Below are 19,217 nucleotides of genomic sequence, written 5' to 3' on the forward strand. Positions count from 1 at the left end.
CACTGCCTCCAAAAACCATGTTGCAAAAGAGGGACAAGGACCTACTCAGAGCTGGCATGGTGCGTGACTGCTCCAGATCTCCGGAATGAGGATGGGTGAAACCTTTTTCTGAGCAACAGGCAGGATTGTCCCAAGCACAGGACTTGGTGGCAATGTGGAATTTTAATTTTCAGACATCTGTAGGGATGGCAGTGTTTCAGGTTGCAGGTTGTTAAGCCAGGTTTCACGTGTCACAGCAGTTTTCTGGGCACAAAGGCTGGCAGAAAGAGCCAGAGGGAATTTTCTTTGGTTTTGACTGAAAGCAAGGGAAAGAATTGCCTGAAAAATGAAGGTGAGAGACAGTTTAGGTGAGCGAGACCATGAAATGAAAGTTTCAAACTGGAAAAAAACAGGCCATTTTGTAAATTATGTGTTCTTGTTAATCTCAAGGAAGAGAAAACCAGACAGAAAATGTATAAGCACGGTGAAAATATTGAAGATGTGTAAAAAATACAGTGAACAACTAAAAATGGAAAGTAAGAAAAGTCAAATTGAATATAAGGTTACATTAGGAACATGAACACTTTCTGTTTATCATATAGGGAAGAGCAGGAATATTAGGGAAAGCATTGAAGAGCTGGAGTTTTTAGAATGTTGTGTGAAATAACCTCTAAACTGTTAATGAGTTTTTCTGACAATTAATGGAGGATCTTCTGAGGTTTTGAAATGCTGGGAAAAGGTAAATGCAATGATTCTTTCTGCAAAATAGGAAAAAGAAAGAACTGGAGAAATTCACAGCAGACCATTTTAAATTTGGCTTCTAAGAAAATACAGGAACAAACATGTGTCTGTACATAAATAGAGGAGACAAGTAGCATCCAGTGTGATTTTGTCAAGAGCAAACTGTGTCATACATCATAATTTCCTCTGTAAGTCTTGAGACAAAAAGAAAGTAGTGACTGCCACAGCTCTTGACTGATGAGGAAATGACACACAAGATACTCTCTTCAGGTGAAAGCTTAGATGAAGTAGTTAAAAGGCGGCAGCAAATATATTTGAGAGATGAAGATCTGTTGTTAGTAGCTCACTAAAGACATTCAGAACCTCTTGAGTAGGCTTCTCTGTGGAGGCTCTCATAGATGTAGGACGTCTCATTATTTCCACTGATGGGTGGAAAAACATTAAGTCGGCGAGCAAGCCACGGTCAGGTGTCTGCAAATGTGTTTTAGCACCATCTTAAAACTAAGTTGCAGACAGATGTGTTCAGGACTAGAGCACTAGACCTCACCAAGGGTGTATGGAAAGTCCTATTCAGGTGGAGAACAGTCACCTGGTGAATTCATGGGGATGAGTCACTGTCTGGGCTTAACAGAGACTGCACATGTGTCAAGACTACCAGGCAGAAGGAGGTGTACATCCATTAGGATGAACCTTCTATTGCATAACAGATTATGCCAAGTTGTACTGAACAGATGTCTCACGTGGAATACAGTGGGAAAATGTGACCTCTGAGGAAAGACTGAGGTTTCTCATGTCTCTTTTCTAAACAAAACAGTCTCCAACTCTATTAAATGTTACTGCTAAGAAAAAGGGATCAGTCTGTTCTCCATAATCGTGTCAGTACAGTAGATTTTAGACCTGCACAGAAAAGGCTTCCAAAACAGTGGGAAGAGATTGTTCTTACCCAGTCTTAGGTATCCCTAGAAACAGAGATGCATCCTTTTCTTCAGCAAACACTTTTAGTCAGAAGAGATGCACATGTAGTGATAGAGCCAGCTGGAACTCGTACAGACGAACAACTTCTTAAAACTGGAGGAAAACTAATTTTTCTGCTACTGGATTTTTGAAAGAAGTCTGCAGTGAAGTGTAGCTCCTCTTACAGTTCAGCATACTGTGGCTTGGCACTTTTTAGGACCTATTGGAACCTCCTTGTGCCAGGTCATATTTGTGTAAGGAGAGAAGGTCTCCAGGGAGCTCATAGCCACTTCTCAGAAACGTTTCAGTGTCCATGAATCAGACCATCTATGAAAGAGCTATCACAGGACGCAGCTATACAGTTAGAGGACATGCTCAGAGGACATGCCCTGTATCTGAACAGAAGGTCCTTTTGGCTTTGCAACATGTGGTGTTTTCTTGACATAAAAAGGTTTTGTGGATGCACTAAGAGGTATGCAAACTGCTGTATATGCTTTTTGACTGTCATTTGGGAGCCGAAAAATTGCAAATGGGTGAACTTTTTGTATCTTTTGGATCCAAACCCTCCAGATATTCACAATTTGTTTGGTATGAAAGGTTATGTTTCGTTCAAGATAAATGTTTTTGTTTCAAAACATTTATAAGAAAAACAAGCAGTGTCCAACAGCAATACTCCAGGCCCAAAATGCGAAAGATCCAAACTCAGTTCCTGCTTCTGCACTCAGGGTTTGAAACTTAACAAGGCTTCCTCCTAAAAAAGGGGAAGGAATGAAGGTCCTAAAGTACTGGATTTTCTAGCTGCAGAGGTGGAGAAACTGATGCAACATTTGTTAGGCTAAGCCAGGGCTGTGTAAGTGCAGTGCAGTTGAAACCATGTAGGAGTGGCAGGTGGAAATCTAAATCACCTTTGGAAATGGAGCCAGCAGTGCCACAGAAACCCCCTTGGAGAAGGGTGGTGGGCTGATGTACCCAGAACTCAAAGCATGGTGCAAAGGCTTCAGGTATTCCTTCCCTAGGCCTTCAGGGATACTCAAGTGGCACCAAGAAAGCCATTGCCGGCATAACATTGGTAACTGAAGTGGATACAATCTAAGCTTGCAATAGGATAATGTTCTTTGAATGGACTTAGGCAGACAATGGAGGATTTTGGAGGAGGATGAGGATGCTATTTTAGGAAACTTACACTAGACTGTCACGCAGTATAATAATATCTGAACACGTGTGGTTGCACAAATTTGTTTTTAATAGCTTTAAACCTGAATTGCAAAGTTGGCACAGGACCTCTACTTTGTGGGGTGTCAGTGGACGTCATTTAAACAGTGTTTCAAATGAAAACCTCAAATGTTTAAGCTGCCCTGAAGGCTTGGCTAGCAGCTGGGAAAATGAGCTCAAGTTCCTGGGAATAAAATTCCTCTCCTCCCAACAACTCATATGACGGTCTCTCCCCAGTCCTAGGAGGGACACTGCTGGAGACTCCAACTGTGGAGTAGAATCATCCGGTGCAAAACGTACCTTCCAGGAAAAGCAACACTGTTAGGACCACTTATGGGACTGTGTCCAAAGCAGTGGGTGCAGACAGTGCACAGTGTCTGCAAAGCAGAAAGAGGGATGGCAAGTGCTGAGGATGTCAGAGCTCAAGATGCTTTAAGCCTCTCCTTCCTGGGAACATTGTTTTCCTCCTAACCAAGAGGTTGTGGGGAGGGGAGCTGCAAGTGACTAATTTGATTAGACACTATCCTTACAGGATACTGTATTGACAGCTATACTCAAACCTTTCTGACCCCCTCATCCGTTGCTGCATAACGAGATTGCAGCTTATCTGATTTACCATGTAATATTCTCATGCCACCTGCTTGTACACAAGAGTTAGCTTTCCTGCCTGGAGCTATGGGAGCCCAGCGAGGATCAGTCATGTCACTTGCCTCTCCTGGGCCAGGGTCTTCTTCTACTCCCCAGGGTCTGGTCTGCTCCCCCAGTTGCACGTGGATTGTCTCTTGCTCCACGGAGGGTCAATGTGCAAAACCTTACAGTCTTTGCTCAGCATCCTCCCCCTTTCCTTCCCCTCTGTGGCTGTCCAAGGACCTTTAGATGGCACCACAGCATGACCCTGCCTCCTGGGATCTTGCCCCTTGTCCCAGACACTGCTGTGCCACACTCCTGCCTGCAGTGCCAGGTAGTACAGCCACCAGTGGGTGAGAGACTGCCACCCACTGTCAACACACATGGTCAGTCTGTCCCGAGCTGGACTGGGGCAGAGGGCACCTTAGCAAGTCTGGGGATGGCACCAAATTGGGGGAGCAAGGGGCAGTGCTACCCTTCATCAGGACCTCAGAGGTTGGAGAACCTCCTCCAGCCCAGACTGGGCAAGCTCTGAGTCCTGCCCCTGGAGCTGGCAGGAGCCGACAGAGGTACAGGACGGCAGCAGTGGGGACGTGTGTCAGCCAGGGTGTGTGCATGAGCACAGCTGGAAACACATACTTGTTTTAATGCAATCTGGCTGCCACACAGAAATGCAGCAGCAGAGCACGGGAGCATGGATTAGTGACGACTCCAGGTCTGCAGAAAGTGCAGCTTGAGTAGCAGCTGGTTATGCTAGAGCTGTGTTTCCTTGCTGGAGGGACAGCTGATATCTGAATTGTAGCAGGATTGATAAATATTTGTAATAAAGTATAAATCCCATGCACTACTGTGCAGAGGGGAAAATGTGCTGCTGCCAGTTCAGTTGCAAGGGGTGAGCAACGGGCTTGCATTTTGGCCAGAATGTTGACTCCATTTTGTCATGACAAAGGAATATCAGACCCCATCTTATCAATTCTTTTGGAAAATTACCCCAAAATTAGCATACTAATTTATATGTTGCATTGGTGAATTGCAGGAGTCAGTCAGAGATTTACATCTGAGTGGTCCTCACAGAAAGGAGGTGGATTTCTGAAAGTGGTAGCCCTTCTTTTGCACTCTAGCTCACAGGTCAGTTTGGGATTTGGCAAGTCTGATTGGTACTTTTTTGAGAGACACTTATGAGGAAACTTATCTTTGTCTTGCCAGAAGACTGGAGATATGCCTAAGCCTTCATTAAGACACCACAGACCTGATGTGGCTTTTTGACCTTATCCTCCTTGTACACATGGTACATATGCACAGATTCCCTTAATTTTATGGTGAGATGGCACAGTTAAAAAATATTACAGTACAGTATCAGTGGCAATTTCTGCAATAAGTCCATGAGAGTTTATTATGTTTCAATTGGCAGACTGTATCCAAAGATCTTAGCACGAATCACTGAACCTTGAATAAGAAGATTACCTCGTTCATCAAATGTCTTGTGAAGCTCAAGAACAAAAAAGATCATTAAACCCTTCCCAGACTAAACCGTGTGCACTCCTTGCACAACCATCTTCCCAAAATGGAATTTGGGCATGGAATTAAGGAAAACACAATTGTAGGGCACAAGAAACTTTTAGAAAGAATACTATTAACATAATAGAGGTGTACTCAAAAGTGTATTTGCTCATGCAGCGTCAGGAAGAAGCAATGAAGAGGAGAGAAGAGGCTCTAAGGAAAGATTTGCAGAGGAGAGCATCCCAGATAATGAAGTGATTTTTGGGAAAAATGGCCACAATGTGGGGGGAAAAATAATACAGAGAGCAGGATTGTTTAGTAGAAAAGGAGTGGAGAAACTGACTCTAGCTTCAAGAACAATGAAAGAGCAGGGAGATGATAAAGTAATGGGGAAGAAAAAAAGGGCTACTGAGTCTGTAAAAAGCTGTGGAACCAGAGGAGTGCAAACAAGCTTAGCCACCACGGGTAGCAACAAGTCAAGCCAAAAAATCACAAGAAGAATCTGGGAGTGCCTGTGTAGTCTCAGCGCACATCGCAGCACAGTATGAAGGGGGGTGCAACACTGGCAGGTACAAGGCTGCAGCAAAAAAGAAACAAGTGCTCATATTCCAGAGACCAGCAGGAGGGTTGGTCATACAGGTGTTTTACAGGAGTGGCCACAGCTCCCCGTGCTGGGGCTGCAGGCACAGAACTGCAGTGAGTCCTGCAGAGGTTTTGATGATGTCTGGGCACAGTGTGGCCTGTCTCCTCTTCCTTCTCTCCGTGTGGGCAGAGGGGTGTTTAGTGTTCATTTCCTGCAGTAGAGGTTGCTGCAGGTGGTATTTTTAATGGGCATTAGTAACTATCTCTTTGAGGCAACATTGCAATTTTCAGTGTTTCCAGCTTGCTGTTCCGTCTGAAGCAGATGTAAACTTAGTCTTCAGGTCAAGTGTTTTCTGGTTGTAAGTTTACAGAGGTAGTAACACTGTGGGACTCTCAGAGTTGACTGGGACCTCTGGGATCTTCAGTAAAATAAATAATTTTTCTATGTATGAGAAACATGACATGGTGAAAACAGTGAAGTTTCCTACCTAGAGAAGATTTACACTATTTAAGATCTTGCAGCTTCAAAGATCAGCTGTTTAAAGCATAAAACAAACAAGAAAATCCTCCATTACTGAAAAATAATTTTATCATCTTTGACGGCTGAAAAAACCCCTCACAATTTGTTTCTCCTTTCTGAAGCTCCATAGTTCCATCCATTTCTCCTGCAGAAGGTGCAGAGATTGAAAGCTGAAATGCAGTTGTATGTGAAAGCCTTTGTTTATTATCTAGCTCTGTCACTCACTGATCAGCCTGGTGTTCACACCTTCCCTCCTCTTGGAATGCAGAGAGGTGCTCTGACCTAAACCTTCCCTCCTTGCACCTTCTGTTGCAGGTGGAAGCTGTGTCCTCTAATGCCTACTAGGGCCATGTGCCCAGCTAATGGCTTTTGACTGCGTGCACACACAGATTTCCTTGGCTTTTGTAATTTGTGCTTCTGGTTTTAGCTTTTAAATCCATCATCGGGGCTGGCATGGACATCCTGGCTTATCCATAGCTACTCAAGCTCTGTGCCAGCAGTATCACTTTTGCAAAGCACTTTGAGATGCGTGCTATGTAAGAAGCTGTATATATCCCATTGGAGTAATCTGGTGCAATAATCTGGGGGCAGCATTTACTGTTCTGCAACATACTGACATATGGTCTCTTTTTACAGCAGCATATGGGCTGCTTCACTGCAGTGTCACACGCTTGTGTGTGCGTTGCTGGAGAACACACATCCCACTCCCAGATCTGCTGAGGACCGAGAGGACAGTGATAGTCTGCTCCACTCCTTCATCAGGGTGGGAGGCAGCAGAAATAAGGCTTCCCCACAGTGGGACACCACACGAAGGCTGTGGGTGTAGAGGTTTTCATTTTCTGTGACTTCTGCTGGGAAGTGCTGATCTTTTCCAACGAAGAGAGTAATGCAGCACAGATGACGAGGAAATTGTTTGAGGTTTGTTCCTCTGTCATTCAAGGGTAATGTTCTTGGGTGTGTTACATCATTAGATCGAAAAGGAATCGTAAATCACTGCTATATGACTTTCAAGGCAACATTCAAATACCCCACAGTTTCAAATGCCAGGAACTGACAGGCACCTTTCTTTCCTGAAGTACGATAGTGTAATTCCCAGTAAACGTGTTGACTGACAATTGGCAGAGCAGGGCTCATGTACTCCCAGACGAAGACACACACATGTCCCCTGTGCTCAAGCAAAAACAAGGGGCTGCTCAAGGCACAGAGGAGTCAAAGAACCTCAACTCCTCTGCCACGGTGGGCAGTCAGGTTGGAGTGAATGGCTTTCTCAGAGCCACTGGCAAGGCCTTGACAGAAAAGTTAAGTAGCACCCACTCTCCCATACCCTTCAGCATCTTGCTGCCTTGGTAGAACAGAGTGAAGGCAGAGCTGGCTAAAATCTCTCCTGCAGTGGGATTTTAACACACAGTGATCTGCTGGTCAAAGAGGCATATCAGGTTTTTTGTCATCAGCTGGTTTCTGCACAACTGTATAGATGATGGTTGCAGCTTGATCAGTGAGCTGCTGGATTTCACTCTCCAATGCATGACAGTTTCCCCAAATGGCCTGTTGCTAACCTCTACCAAAAGACCATTCAGGTCTGAGGCAGTCTCATCAAAAAGAGACCTTTTTTTGGCCATCAGATAAGAAGGTGAACATTTTGGTTGTTGTTTTCTAGTGTTTACTACTGGCATACTGTTGACTTATCTCTATAGATATCTGGTATTTATGACTACTGAACTGATCCATTTGCAGGCATCGGCAGGTTTATTCATTTTAGTTGCAACATTTGTTTAAAGATACCATATTTGCCTTTTTCATGCCAAGCTGCCAGTTCCTGGAGGGTAGAGATCAGCCCTTTCAGCACAAGAAGCCTAGAGATTCTGCCATTTCAAAGTGGACAGGGGGGGTGACATCTGCAAACATGAAGGGAGTTCTGCTCTCTGAAGGCAAGGTCTCTACACTTGAAGGTACACTGTGGGGTATCTCTATGGCCTGATCTGATTCTTTTCCTGGGGTAAGGCAGGAGGAAGGAAGTTGTTCCCTTCAGACAGCAGTGAGGTAACAGACCAGAGTTAATTTAATCCCTGGTGTTATTCCCAGGACACCTTCCAGAAACAAGAGGCATGGAGAGTATGTGAATATCCCTGGACGTATAAATCATGCATGTAATATTCTGTTTCCTTTTCTGTTCATGCGACAGAAGCAGCTTAACGCCAAAAATGCAGGAATAAGTCTATAGGCTCTAACTTGTTGCAAGCATGAATTAGGTCTAAAGCTGGAGCATGAACCCCTCATGACTTATGGTGTGATGGCCACTGCAATAGCTGTCAAGGGAGACTCAGAATGCATGTACATGTAGTTGTTCTCCAGTTCCATGGCAAAGAAGCACACAACTGGAGAGCAGTGAACTTCATGCCTGATGCAGGAGGCTATTTAGAGAGCTCATACTGTGCCATCGGCTGCTGAGCTAGCAACATATGTTACTAAATCTGAGATGGCAGTGCAATTGCAGTAATTCCCAATGCTTTTTCCAATAATAAAGCAGAAGGAGGGGGACCCTGGTACGGGTCAGAAATCCAAAACTGCTGCTGTATTTCACAGGATAGGGAAGAAGATAAGATTAATCACCTCATCTGCATACCTGTTTTACTGCAGGCCATTAAAACTACCAGTTACTAGTGTGCTGAGTTCAGTACACTGAATGGCCAGGCCACTTCTTCTACTTAAGAACAGCCAGTTTTGATGAGCAGGTCTGGAATAGGCTCTTGGATGCGTTCTTTGATGACAAAAGCCTGCAGGGCACCTTTTTTTTTTTTATAAAATCCACTTCATGTTTGTCAAGTTCAACAAGCCCAGGAACATGTTTCAATGCTTTGATTCTTCCCTTTGGGTTTTTTTTTTTTTCTGTGCCCAGTACAAATGACCACAATGTTGCAAAAAATGAAGGTTACTTTGATTTTGTTTTCTTCTTGCTCCAAACAGCAAATAATGCAGTGACAGATGTTATGCTCACTAACCAAAACCTTGTGCTGTGATTAGCTATTATTAGCATGCGTCTAATCCCCAGGGGATTAAATGGTCATCTAAGCATGGCTTCGGGTGTCACCTGTGTCTCACATGGACATAAACCAATCTGTTTTGCTGGAAACAGATGAGGTGATAAGTATTTGGAAGCCTTCTAATTTACAGAAAACACGCCAGTTTGTTCTCTGTCATATTCCCATGTTAGGGTGGAAAAGCACACTTCTGCATCTAGCCCTGAAATGCAGTTTAAGAAGTTGCTTTTTATGTGACTCTTTAAGCAGCCAAGCAGTCTCAGCTACCAGGAGTTCATTCCCTGGTGAACTCGCCCAGGTTGCCTTTGAAGACACGTAGATGGCAAGAACAGAGAAGGTTCAGTCACGACAGTGCATACAAAGTACAATTGCCTTCCTCTAAAGTGGAAGTGGAAGCTGCATAGAGGCCAAATAAAAGTTTTCTCCAGTATCAAGCAAGGACTGCCTTTCCCAGACAATGGGCAACCCTGTGCAAACTGCCTGGAAAGCAACACAGTTCACACCAGCTACGGGGCAAGGCTGAGTGCTCCTGTTCAGGAATTCCTGGGCAAGCGGCAGTAAGGGATCTCTGCAGCAAGTCCAAAATGTACAGAAGGCTTTAGCCTTACTCTGAATGTCCAGATCATTGGGTTGGAACCAAAAGTGTCAGGACTCCCAGCAACTTACTTGGGAACTACAGAGTTATCCCTAGTGGTGACATCCAAGGCTCCCCAGCACCCAGCAGCCCAGTGGGAAAAGTAACTGTTAGTTAGTGGCAACTCCTAGTTGAGTGTCTGAAGTCTTAGATCTCCCAGGTAAGCCTGGGAGAAGGAGTGCAGGAGAAGCCTTTGCAGCTGGGGAAATTCTTTGGGCACTTGAGAATGACAGGCACGGTTTGCTGCCAAAAGTATTTTTCTAGTAATTTCTGCTTTCTCATCCTTTCGTGTTTTACTGTATCCCCATGAAAGGCTCCTAGGAAGAACATTTAGGGAAGGAGAGAGCTATAGTATTTATGCAACTGGAAATGCTTACAAAATCAGCTGGGAAGAATGTGCATAAAAGTGTTGCAGTGCACAGGAGAACTGGGGACTCTGAGATTTTGATGTGAATACATGAAGGCAAAAGTTTGTATTTTGGCACTTTTTTGTCCCCTCACCACTGTAGGTAGTGCATAACATCTTTCTACTTTTGCAAGGATCACCTCAATCTGATGATGCAGGCATCAGAAGAGCTAATTATGTATCTACACCATGAATCTTGTCAAACTCAAACACATGCTTCTGCAGATGAGTATGTATAGTCCAAGTGTTTCTCTGATTAATGCTCTGTGCTTATTCTCCTAACATGTGTTTGAAGCAGAAAGACTTCAATGAGACAAAGGTGTAGTACAATTAAATCAGCAGATTTATTAGCTTTCTGGGCAGCTTTTCCATTATGTAAAAGCTGTGTTTGTATCACTATAGCAGTCAGACCCACCAGTGCGAGGATTAAAGTTGGTTTTTACATAATGGATTATCCAAGATTAAGTGTTTTATTCAGGCACAAGAGCAAAAATAACCAATTAGTGACTTTGCAGATTCCTTATTTAAAGGCAGCTGGAGGGCAATTGACACAAAACTCTCCTGCTACCTGCAGCCCAAAGACTGAAGCAGAGTGGTCTCAAGGATCTCCAACATCTCCACCCCATCCAGGTAGGTCTCTCTTCAGCAGAGGTGGACCAGATTAGCATCTATTGCAGCAGGGAAGTGCAGCTTGCACAGCAGCAGCTAGGAACAGAGTAGCTGCATGGGTGTTTGGGTCTTGGGTTGGTAGCTCAGCCTGGATGCTGCTAACAAGTTTCAGGCAACAGTTTTATCTTGGCATCAGGACAGGTATTCAGGGTCAAATACTTCCCAATAATGTATCATGAAGATGCTCTCTTTCCAAAGACTGAGAATTATGCTGGGATATGGATGAACTGGGATGCCCATGGAGACAAATAAAGCCACAGGCACTTAGTGGTTGTTCTGCAATGACAGATCAGGCTTTTAGCAAACTAATATTATTCATTGTGTTTGGAGAAGGAATGGCCAGAGGGCAGGCAATACCAAGGTGTGTTTTACAACCTACAGTGCTTTACCAGAGTTCATCAGAGCATTTTCCTTCCCATGAAAACAAAATTCAAAACATTTGAATTTTTTACCAAGTCTTACCAACCCTATCCGTAGTCTGCCTAGATTTATAATGTAAGAATATCATGCACTGCAATACTACTACTGGCATGCAAAATACTCTTGCAAAGTAATTGCCATTGCTGTTCAGTTTTGGCTGAATTCAGGCACCACAACGACTCCATAGTTTCTCGGTGGAGGAGCTGGTAGTGCACTCAGTTTGGAAAGAAACTAGTTTTAAAATGAGGGAAATGCACCTGCAGGCACAGCACTTGCAATGCCCACCTACTGCACGAAATAAAACTCTGTATTTGCTTTTGTCTTGCAGAATGAAATACGCGCAGTACGTTTTCCTGGCCTCGGTCTTCTCCAGTGTTGGATATAGCCTAGCTCAGACCTGCGCAGTGGAGTCTTTCTCTGTGAAAGACAATTTTGATCCAAAAAGGGTAACTATGGTTACTTCAACAGTATATGTGAAGAACTTTTTGTTTTTTAAGGTTGAGTTGTGTTAGTCTAAAGGCGTTCTTCACCAGAAAGTTAACCTCTTTTGTGTGCTGTCTCACAGATGCTGTCCCTGTAGTTTGCTTTTCTCAGTAGTTTAACCCTCTGACCATTATGGTAAAATGGGCCTTGAAAATAAGAAATGTTACTCTATTAGATGTTGTTTTCTGTTAGCTAGACACTCAATATGGATTTCAGATTTGAGCAGGCCCATGAATGAAACAATTTAGATCCACATCAGAGACAAAGCTCAAACAGATGACCTGGGGTACTTGCATCCACCATCAGCCAGTTTTGGAAGTCACAGCAAACTGAAATCTTAACTAGTTTGGTATCATGAACATTGACTCTTGTTCAAACACATCATTTGTGCCTCTGAGAAGGAAATGAGGGCTTACTTGCTGTTGGAAAGGTCCAGACTAGTGTGCCAGTACCAGTTTTAACTAATGCTCAGCAAACATCCCACTCCCATATGCAGCTGGGATGTGGCAAGCACTCCCTCTATACAAGATTGGCGTTGCTGGACCCGTTTCTGGGGAGAGCTTTGGGAACATCTCAGTTTTAAAAGGTCAAAGTTTTTGCTCAGGTTCTTGTATTTGGGAATTATAGACTTGTTTCAGGCTTAAGCACATAACTTGCCAAACAGATCTCATTAGGTTCACTGGAGAATCAAATTTAACACAGCTAGCTTCTGCCTTTTTTTCAGTATTTCTACAAATAATGTTAACTTTTAAGGGTCTTCCTATCTGTCAGTCATCTGTTCAGATCTTGTTTTCATTTCACTAGATACTGCTTGTACATTTCCAGGGAACCATTTTTTCATAGACATTTTCTTCCCCTTGATCTGATTTCTTTTCTCACTGTTGCTACTTTCCCCAGCACACCCTCTCCTTTTCATTGAGCACACAGACATTGCTTTCTGCTTTGCTGGGTAGACCCTTTTCACTGTCAGAGATCAACTGTGGCCCCTGGCAGCCCCTAAGTATGTCTCCAGCTAGCTTGCTGAGGTCTTTGTGGCTGCAGTTTGGTATTGTTGATGGCATCTTCCATGGAAGAGCAGGCACCTGAACGGGAACAGGGAAGAACCAGCCTGACTCCCAGCAGGCATCTCAGGATGGGAGAAGCTTTCAGTGGGGGGTCACTATGACAGGAATGTCTCACCTGACAACGAGTACATGCACACAGCAGTGCAGATCTGATAGACCTGCTCCCTTGGCTCACCTTGCCTCCTGGAGGCAAGGGCTCACCAGGCAGCACTGCAGGACCTGTGTGCTGCACACCCACCCAAACTCACACTTTATCCATAGGCCAGGCAACGGGGAGTCAGAGAGGCACCATGATCACAAAATCGTTTTTGTGCTAATCTGGCCATTGTGATTAATTCAGATATTAATACACCTTCATGTTAGTATGCAGGGAAATGGTATGCCCTGGCCAAGAAGGATCCAGAAGGCCTTTTCCTTCAGGACAACATCTCTGCTGAATACACCGTGGAGGAAGATGGCACAATGACAGCGTCTTCCAAAGGCCGAGTGAAGCTTTTTGGGTGAGCTCTTTTGATTTTCAGCTCTAGCTGCTGCCAAGAGGTACCAGATAAGGGGGATATGGATGGTGATCTATTCTGAGCATAGAACATGACTGGGTTTTCTTCATTGAAAAGGGAAGCCCAGCCAAGGCATGATATTAGAAGCTAGAATTTAGACACTTTTGAGTGCTGGGTTACTTTTCATCCTGGCTCAGGTTTGGGTCCATCAGAAAACTACTGCATAAAATCAGTTATTAAGACAAATCTTGAATGATGGAGTGGTTAAGTAAATGAATTGCAACAAGTGAAGGAGCTAGCGAAGGCTTGGGTGCTGCAAGGGCAGGATAGCTCTCATTTCACTGAGAGGTTCAGGGGAAGGAGAGGGGTGTAAGTGAGCATTGCTGTCACAGACCTCTCAACAGTGTTAGATTTCTGAGGAAAATATGTGGTTAACTCTGAGATGCCATTGCAATGCCTGAATAGACAGATGGTGAGAAGCTTAGAGTTTTACCTGTTGGTCATGATTACTACAAGGAATTACGGCATGTAAAGGGATTAAATAGCTTTCTGAGAGCAGAAAAGAAAATCTGGGGCTCCTGGTTAGCTAGGCTAGCACTAGCAGGTGGCTATGAACCTTGTAAGTCTTAACAGCACAGCACTCCAGGAGATTTTGGGAAGGGGCAAATGAAACTTTGCAGACAGGCCACACAGTGTAAGTGGGAAGATTCCTGAAAGGACTCTTCAGAAATCAAGCAGGGTCTCAGAGCTGCTGGGAATTTTATTTCTGCAAAGGCAGGATAAAGGGGAAGTGCAGCCAGAGCAAGGAAGGGAATGAAGATCTTTCCACTGTTTCACAAATCCAGACAATGCTTGACAAACTGTGCTAAAACGTGGGTGCTATTCAAAGCAAACAGATCCCAACCAGAAAAGGGCATTGGAAGAAATGGGCACCTAAAAGGGTCTCAAAGGCTGTGTGATGGCTTTTAACTAGCTTGGAAGGGGGGGCTATAATTATTACAGTGCTTGTGACAGACATCCCTGTGCCAATAGTGCTAGGAAGGGTTAGAGAGAGGAGAGTCGACTCCCTGCCTCTGCCTGGGGACACAGTGAATGACTCCAAATGAGCCCAAATGCAGGTCACCTCACTCTGCAGTCTGCTAGCAGGGAGCCAAGAAATGACATTCATCATTTTTGCTTGGTGGCTGTCTGCTTGTACAGATATGGGTGGCAAAAAGCCATAGGGTCAGGAGGTGCTGCCCCAGCCACAGCATAATCATACAGCAGAGTTGGGAACCAGACAGCAGCAATGCACTCTGTATGTGTGTGTGTGTGTGTGTTTGTGTGTGTGTGTGCGGTTTGCATCACTTAAAGACAAACACTGACTTGGCATTAAGAGAGGCCATGCCCATTCCTGAGGCAGTTGTGCCCAAGTCCTGAGTGAGGGACACCCATTTAGAGCTCACATGCTGCCAGGTTTTACCCTGAATCTCATGGATCTCGTTGCAGTTTCTGGGTGATCTGTGCTGACATGGCTGCTCAGTACACCGTACCTGACCCAACCACTCCAGCAAAAATGTACATGACCTACCAGGGACTGGCCAGCTACCTCTCCAGTGGTGGTAAGTGAACTTCTCCAGCCCTCTGATGCTGGCCAATTGCTTACAGCTCCCCAGGTGTGCATTTCAACATATGAGCAGGGAAAACAGTTCAGCTCAAATTGCTCCAAGTGCAGACAAACATCCTTTTTTTTGGGGGGGGGGGGGGGGATGCTTTATGCAAGCAGTGTATTTTATCTCCACAGAAGAGGCAGGATCCAGAGACTCCACAGAGACCCCTCTGATACACCATACACAGGGAGGGTGCAGCTTAGAGGCATTGGGCCACACACACAGGTTTTGTCCAGCCAGGCGAGGTGTTGAACTTAGTGAAGCATAGTTCCTGGGCCCCACTGTGGGCATATAAAAGTGCTGAGTTCAGTCATCCTTGAGGTCTTCATAGCTAATTGGAGGAGACACGTGGACCCATATTTGCCCTCCAGCAGCCAGGCACAGGTCTCCTTCAGCAGCCAGGCACAGTTTCCCTCAGACACACATAGCTGGACTCAAAGGAATGGAGCTGTTAACTGAAGTTCCTGTTGCAGCAACTGCTCATTCTGAACCTCAGTTACGCACCCTATGTGCAAACCCCATCCTGTGTGCCTGAGTGTCCCTTAGCTGTGGGAATCCAGCTATGGAACTTGTGGAGGACTTGGCCCGCTAATGAGTAAGAAAGAAGTACACTCACTCAGTACTGGAAGATAAGGCACACCAAAATGAACTCAGCTGAGCAAGGCTGGGAAGCAGGAGGCATGTTTTGCTGAGGCTTCCTGTATAGGAAGTGTAATCTGTATGGCCAAAATTTATTCTGTATGCCCTTCCCTTCACCATACTTGAGCAAGGAACAAAAAGAGATTTTTTTTGTCATTGCAAACCTAGAAAGTCCTAGTCCTCCTCATACTTCTAGCCTAAGAAACAAAAGGTGAAAACGCACTGAGCGCCACGGGGAACAACACAGCCTCAAGATTCCCTGTGCTTGTCCCAGTTCTTCACTTCAAGGTGCACATGGGAGGCCATACTAGATCCTTTGGGAAGCTATCCCTGCCATGTGTTGAAGTGAGGTGTCTCCCCGTGGAAGCATCCCCCCCCCTCCCCTGTCTTGCCCACTGTGACCAACACGCGCGTTCTGGTGTTTCAGGGGACAACTACTGGGTGATTGACACCGACTACGATAACTATGCCATCACCTACGCCTGCCGCAGCCTGAAGGAGGACGGCTCCTGTGACGACGGCTACTCCCTGATCTTCTCACGCAACCCCCGCGGCCTCCCCCCGGCCATCCAGCGCATTGTGCGCCAGAAGCAGGAAGAAATCTGCATGTCTGGCCAGTTCCAGCCCGTGCTGCAGTCAGGTACTGTGGGCCAATTAGCGAACTTAACGAGTTGCGGAGTAGGTGATTGCATTTGCTGTTAATGTGACAGAACCATAGCAAACTAAGGTGTACTCGTTAAGCAACCCTTTTTTAATGTCAGATCTGGTAAGAAACAGCTACAAAGGGAAGTCTGTGCAAGGGCAAGAGCCTGTTGCACGCTGGTTCTGCAGCCTTAAGATTGCCCTCACAGGAACCCTGTGTGCTGAAACTGGCACACTACCAAAAGATCAGCTTTGTTACTCTATTAGATAGCACAGGGACGGATGTAACAACCCTGTGCTTCAGCCCTTGGAAATGCTGGTCTTGACCACTTGGATAACAATGTCCTCCAGGAAAGGAGGAGAAGGTGCCCCCAGGAAGGAGCACCCTCACTCTTCTTAGCTCCATCACGATTTGTGTACTGGGTGGTCTCAACAGCAGCGATGAGGGGCTCTGGGTGTTTCTGACTGTGTCTGCCAGCAGTGGGAGTCATCAGTTGTGCCACAGACATGCAAACAGACTGTGTCCAAAGCTCATTTCGAGAACGTTTTTCTGAAGGTATGGGAGCTGATCTAGCTCAAATGCTGCCCATGAGACAGGCAGATAATTTTTTAGGGCTGTGCTGGAGCAGAAACTCCTATTTGTTGGCAGCTGAGTGCCCACCACTCACATACTCACTGCCTTGCCTGGAGGTTGGCCAGGCCCGATGCCACAGCAGCACACGTGTGGGACAAGGCACACATTGTGGGACAAGGAAGAGCAGCTAAAACCTTCTGAATGGCATGTCCTTGTGCCAGCCAGTCCTCCACTGCAGAGCAGGTGCTGGCATCACCCAAGGTTGTGGGCGTGGGATGGGTCCCACACCCCCTCATAATGCTCTCTGTGGCAGAGGGAAGGTAGCTGGTTTGCATGTCTAGGTGCTCACGAAAGCTGAAAGCTCATGTCTAGCTGGGAAAGGCTGCCGAGTGCTATGCCAACAGACACAGAGCAGTGCAAACAGCAGCTTTTGCACCCCCCATCCTAACCTTGTACTGTGATTCAGAAGTACTCTAGGAAGGCTGTAGGTACAGCTTCACTGAAGACTAAAAGGCTGTTAAAGCACTTTGCAAGCTTACTTAAAAGGACTAAAGTTTACTTTTCTTTCTTTCCAGGGGCCTGCTAAAAGTACACTTCTGATCCTATCCTTAAGCTCAGAAACCAGACCTCTTGGTCTTGAAGTTGCCACTCAGCTAATAAAAAAATAAAATCATAGGACTAGTGTGTTTTTCCTGAAAAACACATGAACATATTGGGGGATCTGTAAACTGTGTGCAATACAATATTACCTAATGTGGCATTAATCAATAAATGTTTTTAAAAAAACAAAACAAAACACTTCTGGGACTGTTTTTTATTACCTGCTGTCCTGTTGGGGCCAGATGGAGCGAGGTTGTGGGTAGAGGTCCCAGGTGAGGCTGCACAAAGCAGCAAAAGCTTGTGGGTGCCTGCAGGGCCCTGGCATATACAACGTATCTCTTCCACCACCACTTCCATTTAAATTCTGAAGCTAAGAAACCCTCTGGAACAACAACTCTGAGATGAGGCTCACAGTGTGATCTTTGCTGCCTGGTAGTATCTTACAGTCACTTCTGGTACATCTGAATACTCAAAAATCCACACAGAATATTTCTAACTAGACCCTGGACCACAAATGCAATAAAGCAGATGTTCTTTTCAATAACACTGGACATTACTTTAAATGAGCAGTTATTTGCATTTCCAGTGGCACAAACAGTAATTTACTCCCCTCTGCCTTCATCATCAAGCTTTCAGTATCTGAGAGGTACAGATCTGAAAGACATAGAACAGACAGGTTTTTTGGCTGAGAATTTAACAGACAGAGGAAATTAAAAGAGCAGTGTCTAGAAAACCCCATGTAGAAAAAGGGTAACATGAGTCACTGTAACTAACATGTACTTCCCACTGCTTCTAGTAAAATCACGTTCACTTCTAATATTTCCTATTAATAAAGCTACCAGCCTAGAATGTCCCCAGCAAGCTGGTGATCCCTGCAGTTTGTCAACAGCAGAAATTTTTATAAGTTATGTTTACCAAGCATAGAGGTAAGATTAAGCTGAACAGCCCCTACCCCTGAAGCTTTCAAAAGGTGTGTGGCAGAAGGCTGATGTTGAGTGAAGACCTCCAGAGCATACACTATCAGTTTCTGCAAGATGTTTGAACAATCTTGTCTACACTAGGTGATGATTATCTTCTGCATCTGTTGGAAGGAACATAGACACCAAAGACTCTTCTCCAAAACCAGAGACATTATCCCAGGGCTGCAGGCAAGTCTCCCAAGCTTGTCTCTCCCAGGATTTCCAGGCAGTACTCATAAGGCTCTCAACCAGCTTCAAATCTTTATTTGTTCCTTGCTCTTCAGGTCTCAGGAAAGCTACCTTGACAGGGAACAAGATGGTGAACTCCCATCTAAAGCTAAGGACAGAAAAAGAGGTACAGTAGCAGGCAACGCTAAAACCCCACATACAAAGAGACTAAGAGTGTTGAGAAAATATCAGCCTTTTCTGCTGGACGAAGTGCAAGGTCAGTGCATCGACTGAATGTTCACCACCTGCACTCCTCTCCCATGAGGAAGTATTGGGGTGGAATGCATGAACTTAGGACTTGTATCACAACTGATTAGACAGCACTAACCCTTAGCTGAAGGAGCCTGGCCTTTGGACAGAACATTCAGATGAATACTACCAGTCCTAGAGAAGTGGGATTTTTAATATCTATGGTTATAGTAACTGTATGACCAGAGCAGCTAGGAGTTCTAGCAAGAAGAGATGATCTATATGCAGGACCAAGTGCTTATTGTGCTTAGTGTAGCCTGTCCAAATGAGTTAGGCAGTGAAATTCCCCTTCAGGCACATAAGGTTATGCCTCCAGGCTCATAGGAACATAGTGGTGATTCTGGATGAATA

At 45.1% G+C, this 19,217-nt stretch overlaps 1 protein-coding gene across 1 annotated transcript; it reads left to right on the forward strand.

Annotated features, from left to right (window-relative positions):
• The first annotated feature begins 10,761 nt into the window (after nucleotides 1-10,761).
• LOC103766665 (purpurin) lies at nucleotides 10,762-17,551 on the forward strand. Its single transcript, XM_008933721.2, has 6 exons — nucleotides 10,762-10,823; nucleotides 11,611-11,728; nucleotides 13,193-13,329; nucleotides 14,815-14,927; nucleotides 16,042-16,254; nucleotides 17,406-17,551. The coding sequence occupies exons 2-6, from the start codon at nucleotides 11,612-11,614 to the stop codon at nucleotides 17,414-17,416; spliced, it is 591 nt and encodes a 196-aa protein (XP_008931969.1). The 5' UTR covers nucleotides 10,762-10,823; nucleotide 11,611; the 3' UTR covers nucleotides 17,417-17,551.
• The last annotated feature ends 1,666 nt before the right edge of the window (nucleotides 17,552-19,217 follow it).

Source organism: Manacus vitellinus, unplaced genomic scaffold, assembly GCF_001715985.3.
Source record: "Manacus vitellinus isolate BGI_N305 unplaced genomic scaffold, ASM171598v3 scaffold_9_pilon, whole genome shotgun sequence".
NCBI classification, from domain to species: Eukaryota; Metazoa; Chordata; class Aves; order Passeriformes; family Pipridae; genus Manacus; species Manacus vitellinus.

Excerpts from the sequence above, each read along its gene's own strand:
- LOC103766665 (XM_008933721.2), top strand. The coding sequence starts at position 11,612 with ATGAAATACGCGCAGTACGTTTTCCTGGCCTCGGTCTTCTCCAGTGTT. Across the intron at positions 11,729-13,192 it reads ACAATTTTGATCCAAAAAGG|TATGCAGGGAAATGGTATGC; the intron begins GTAACTATGGTT and ends CCTTCATGTTAG. Across the intron at positions 14,928-16,041 it reads CAGCTACCTCTCCAGTGGTG|GGGACAACTACTGGGTGATT; the intron begins GTAAGTGAACTT and ends CTGGTGTTTCAG.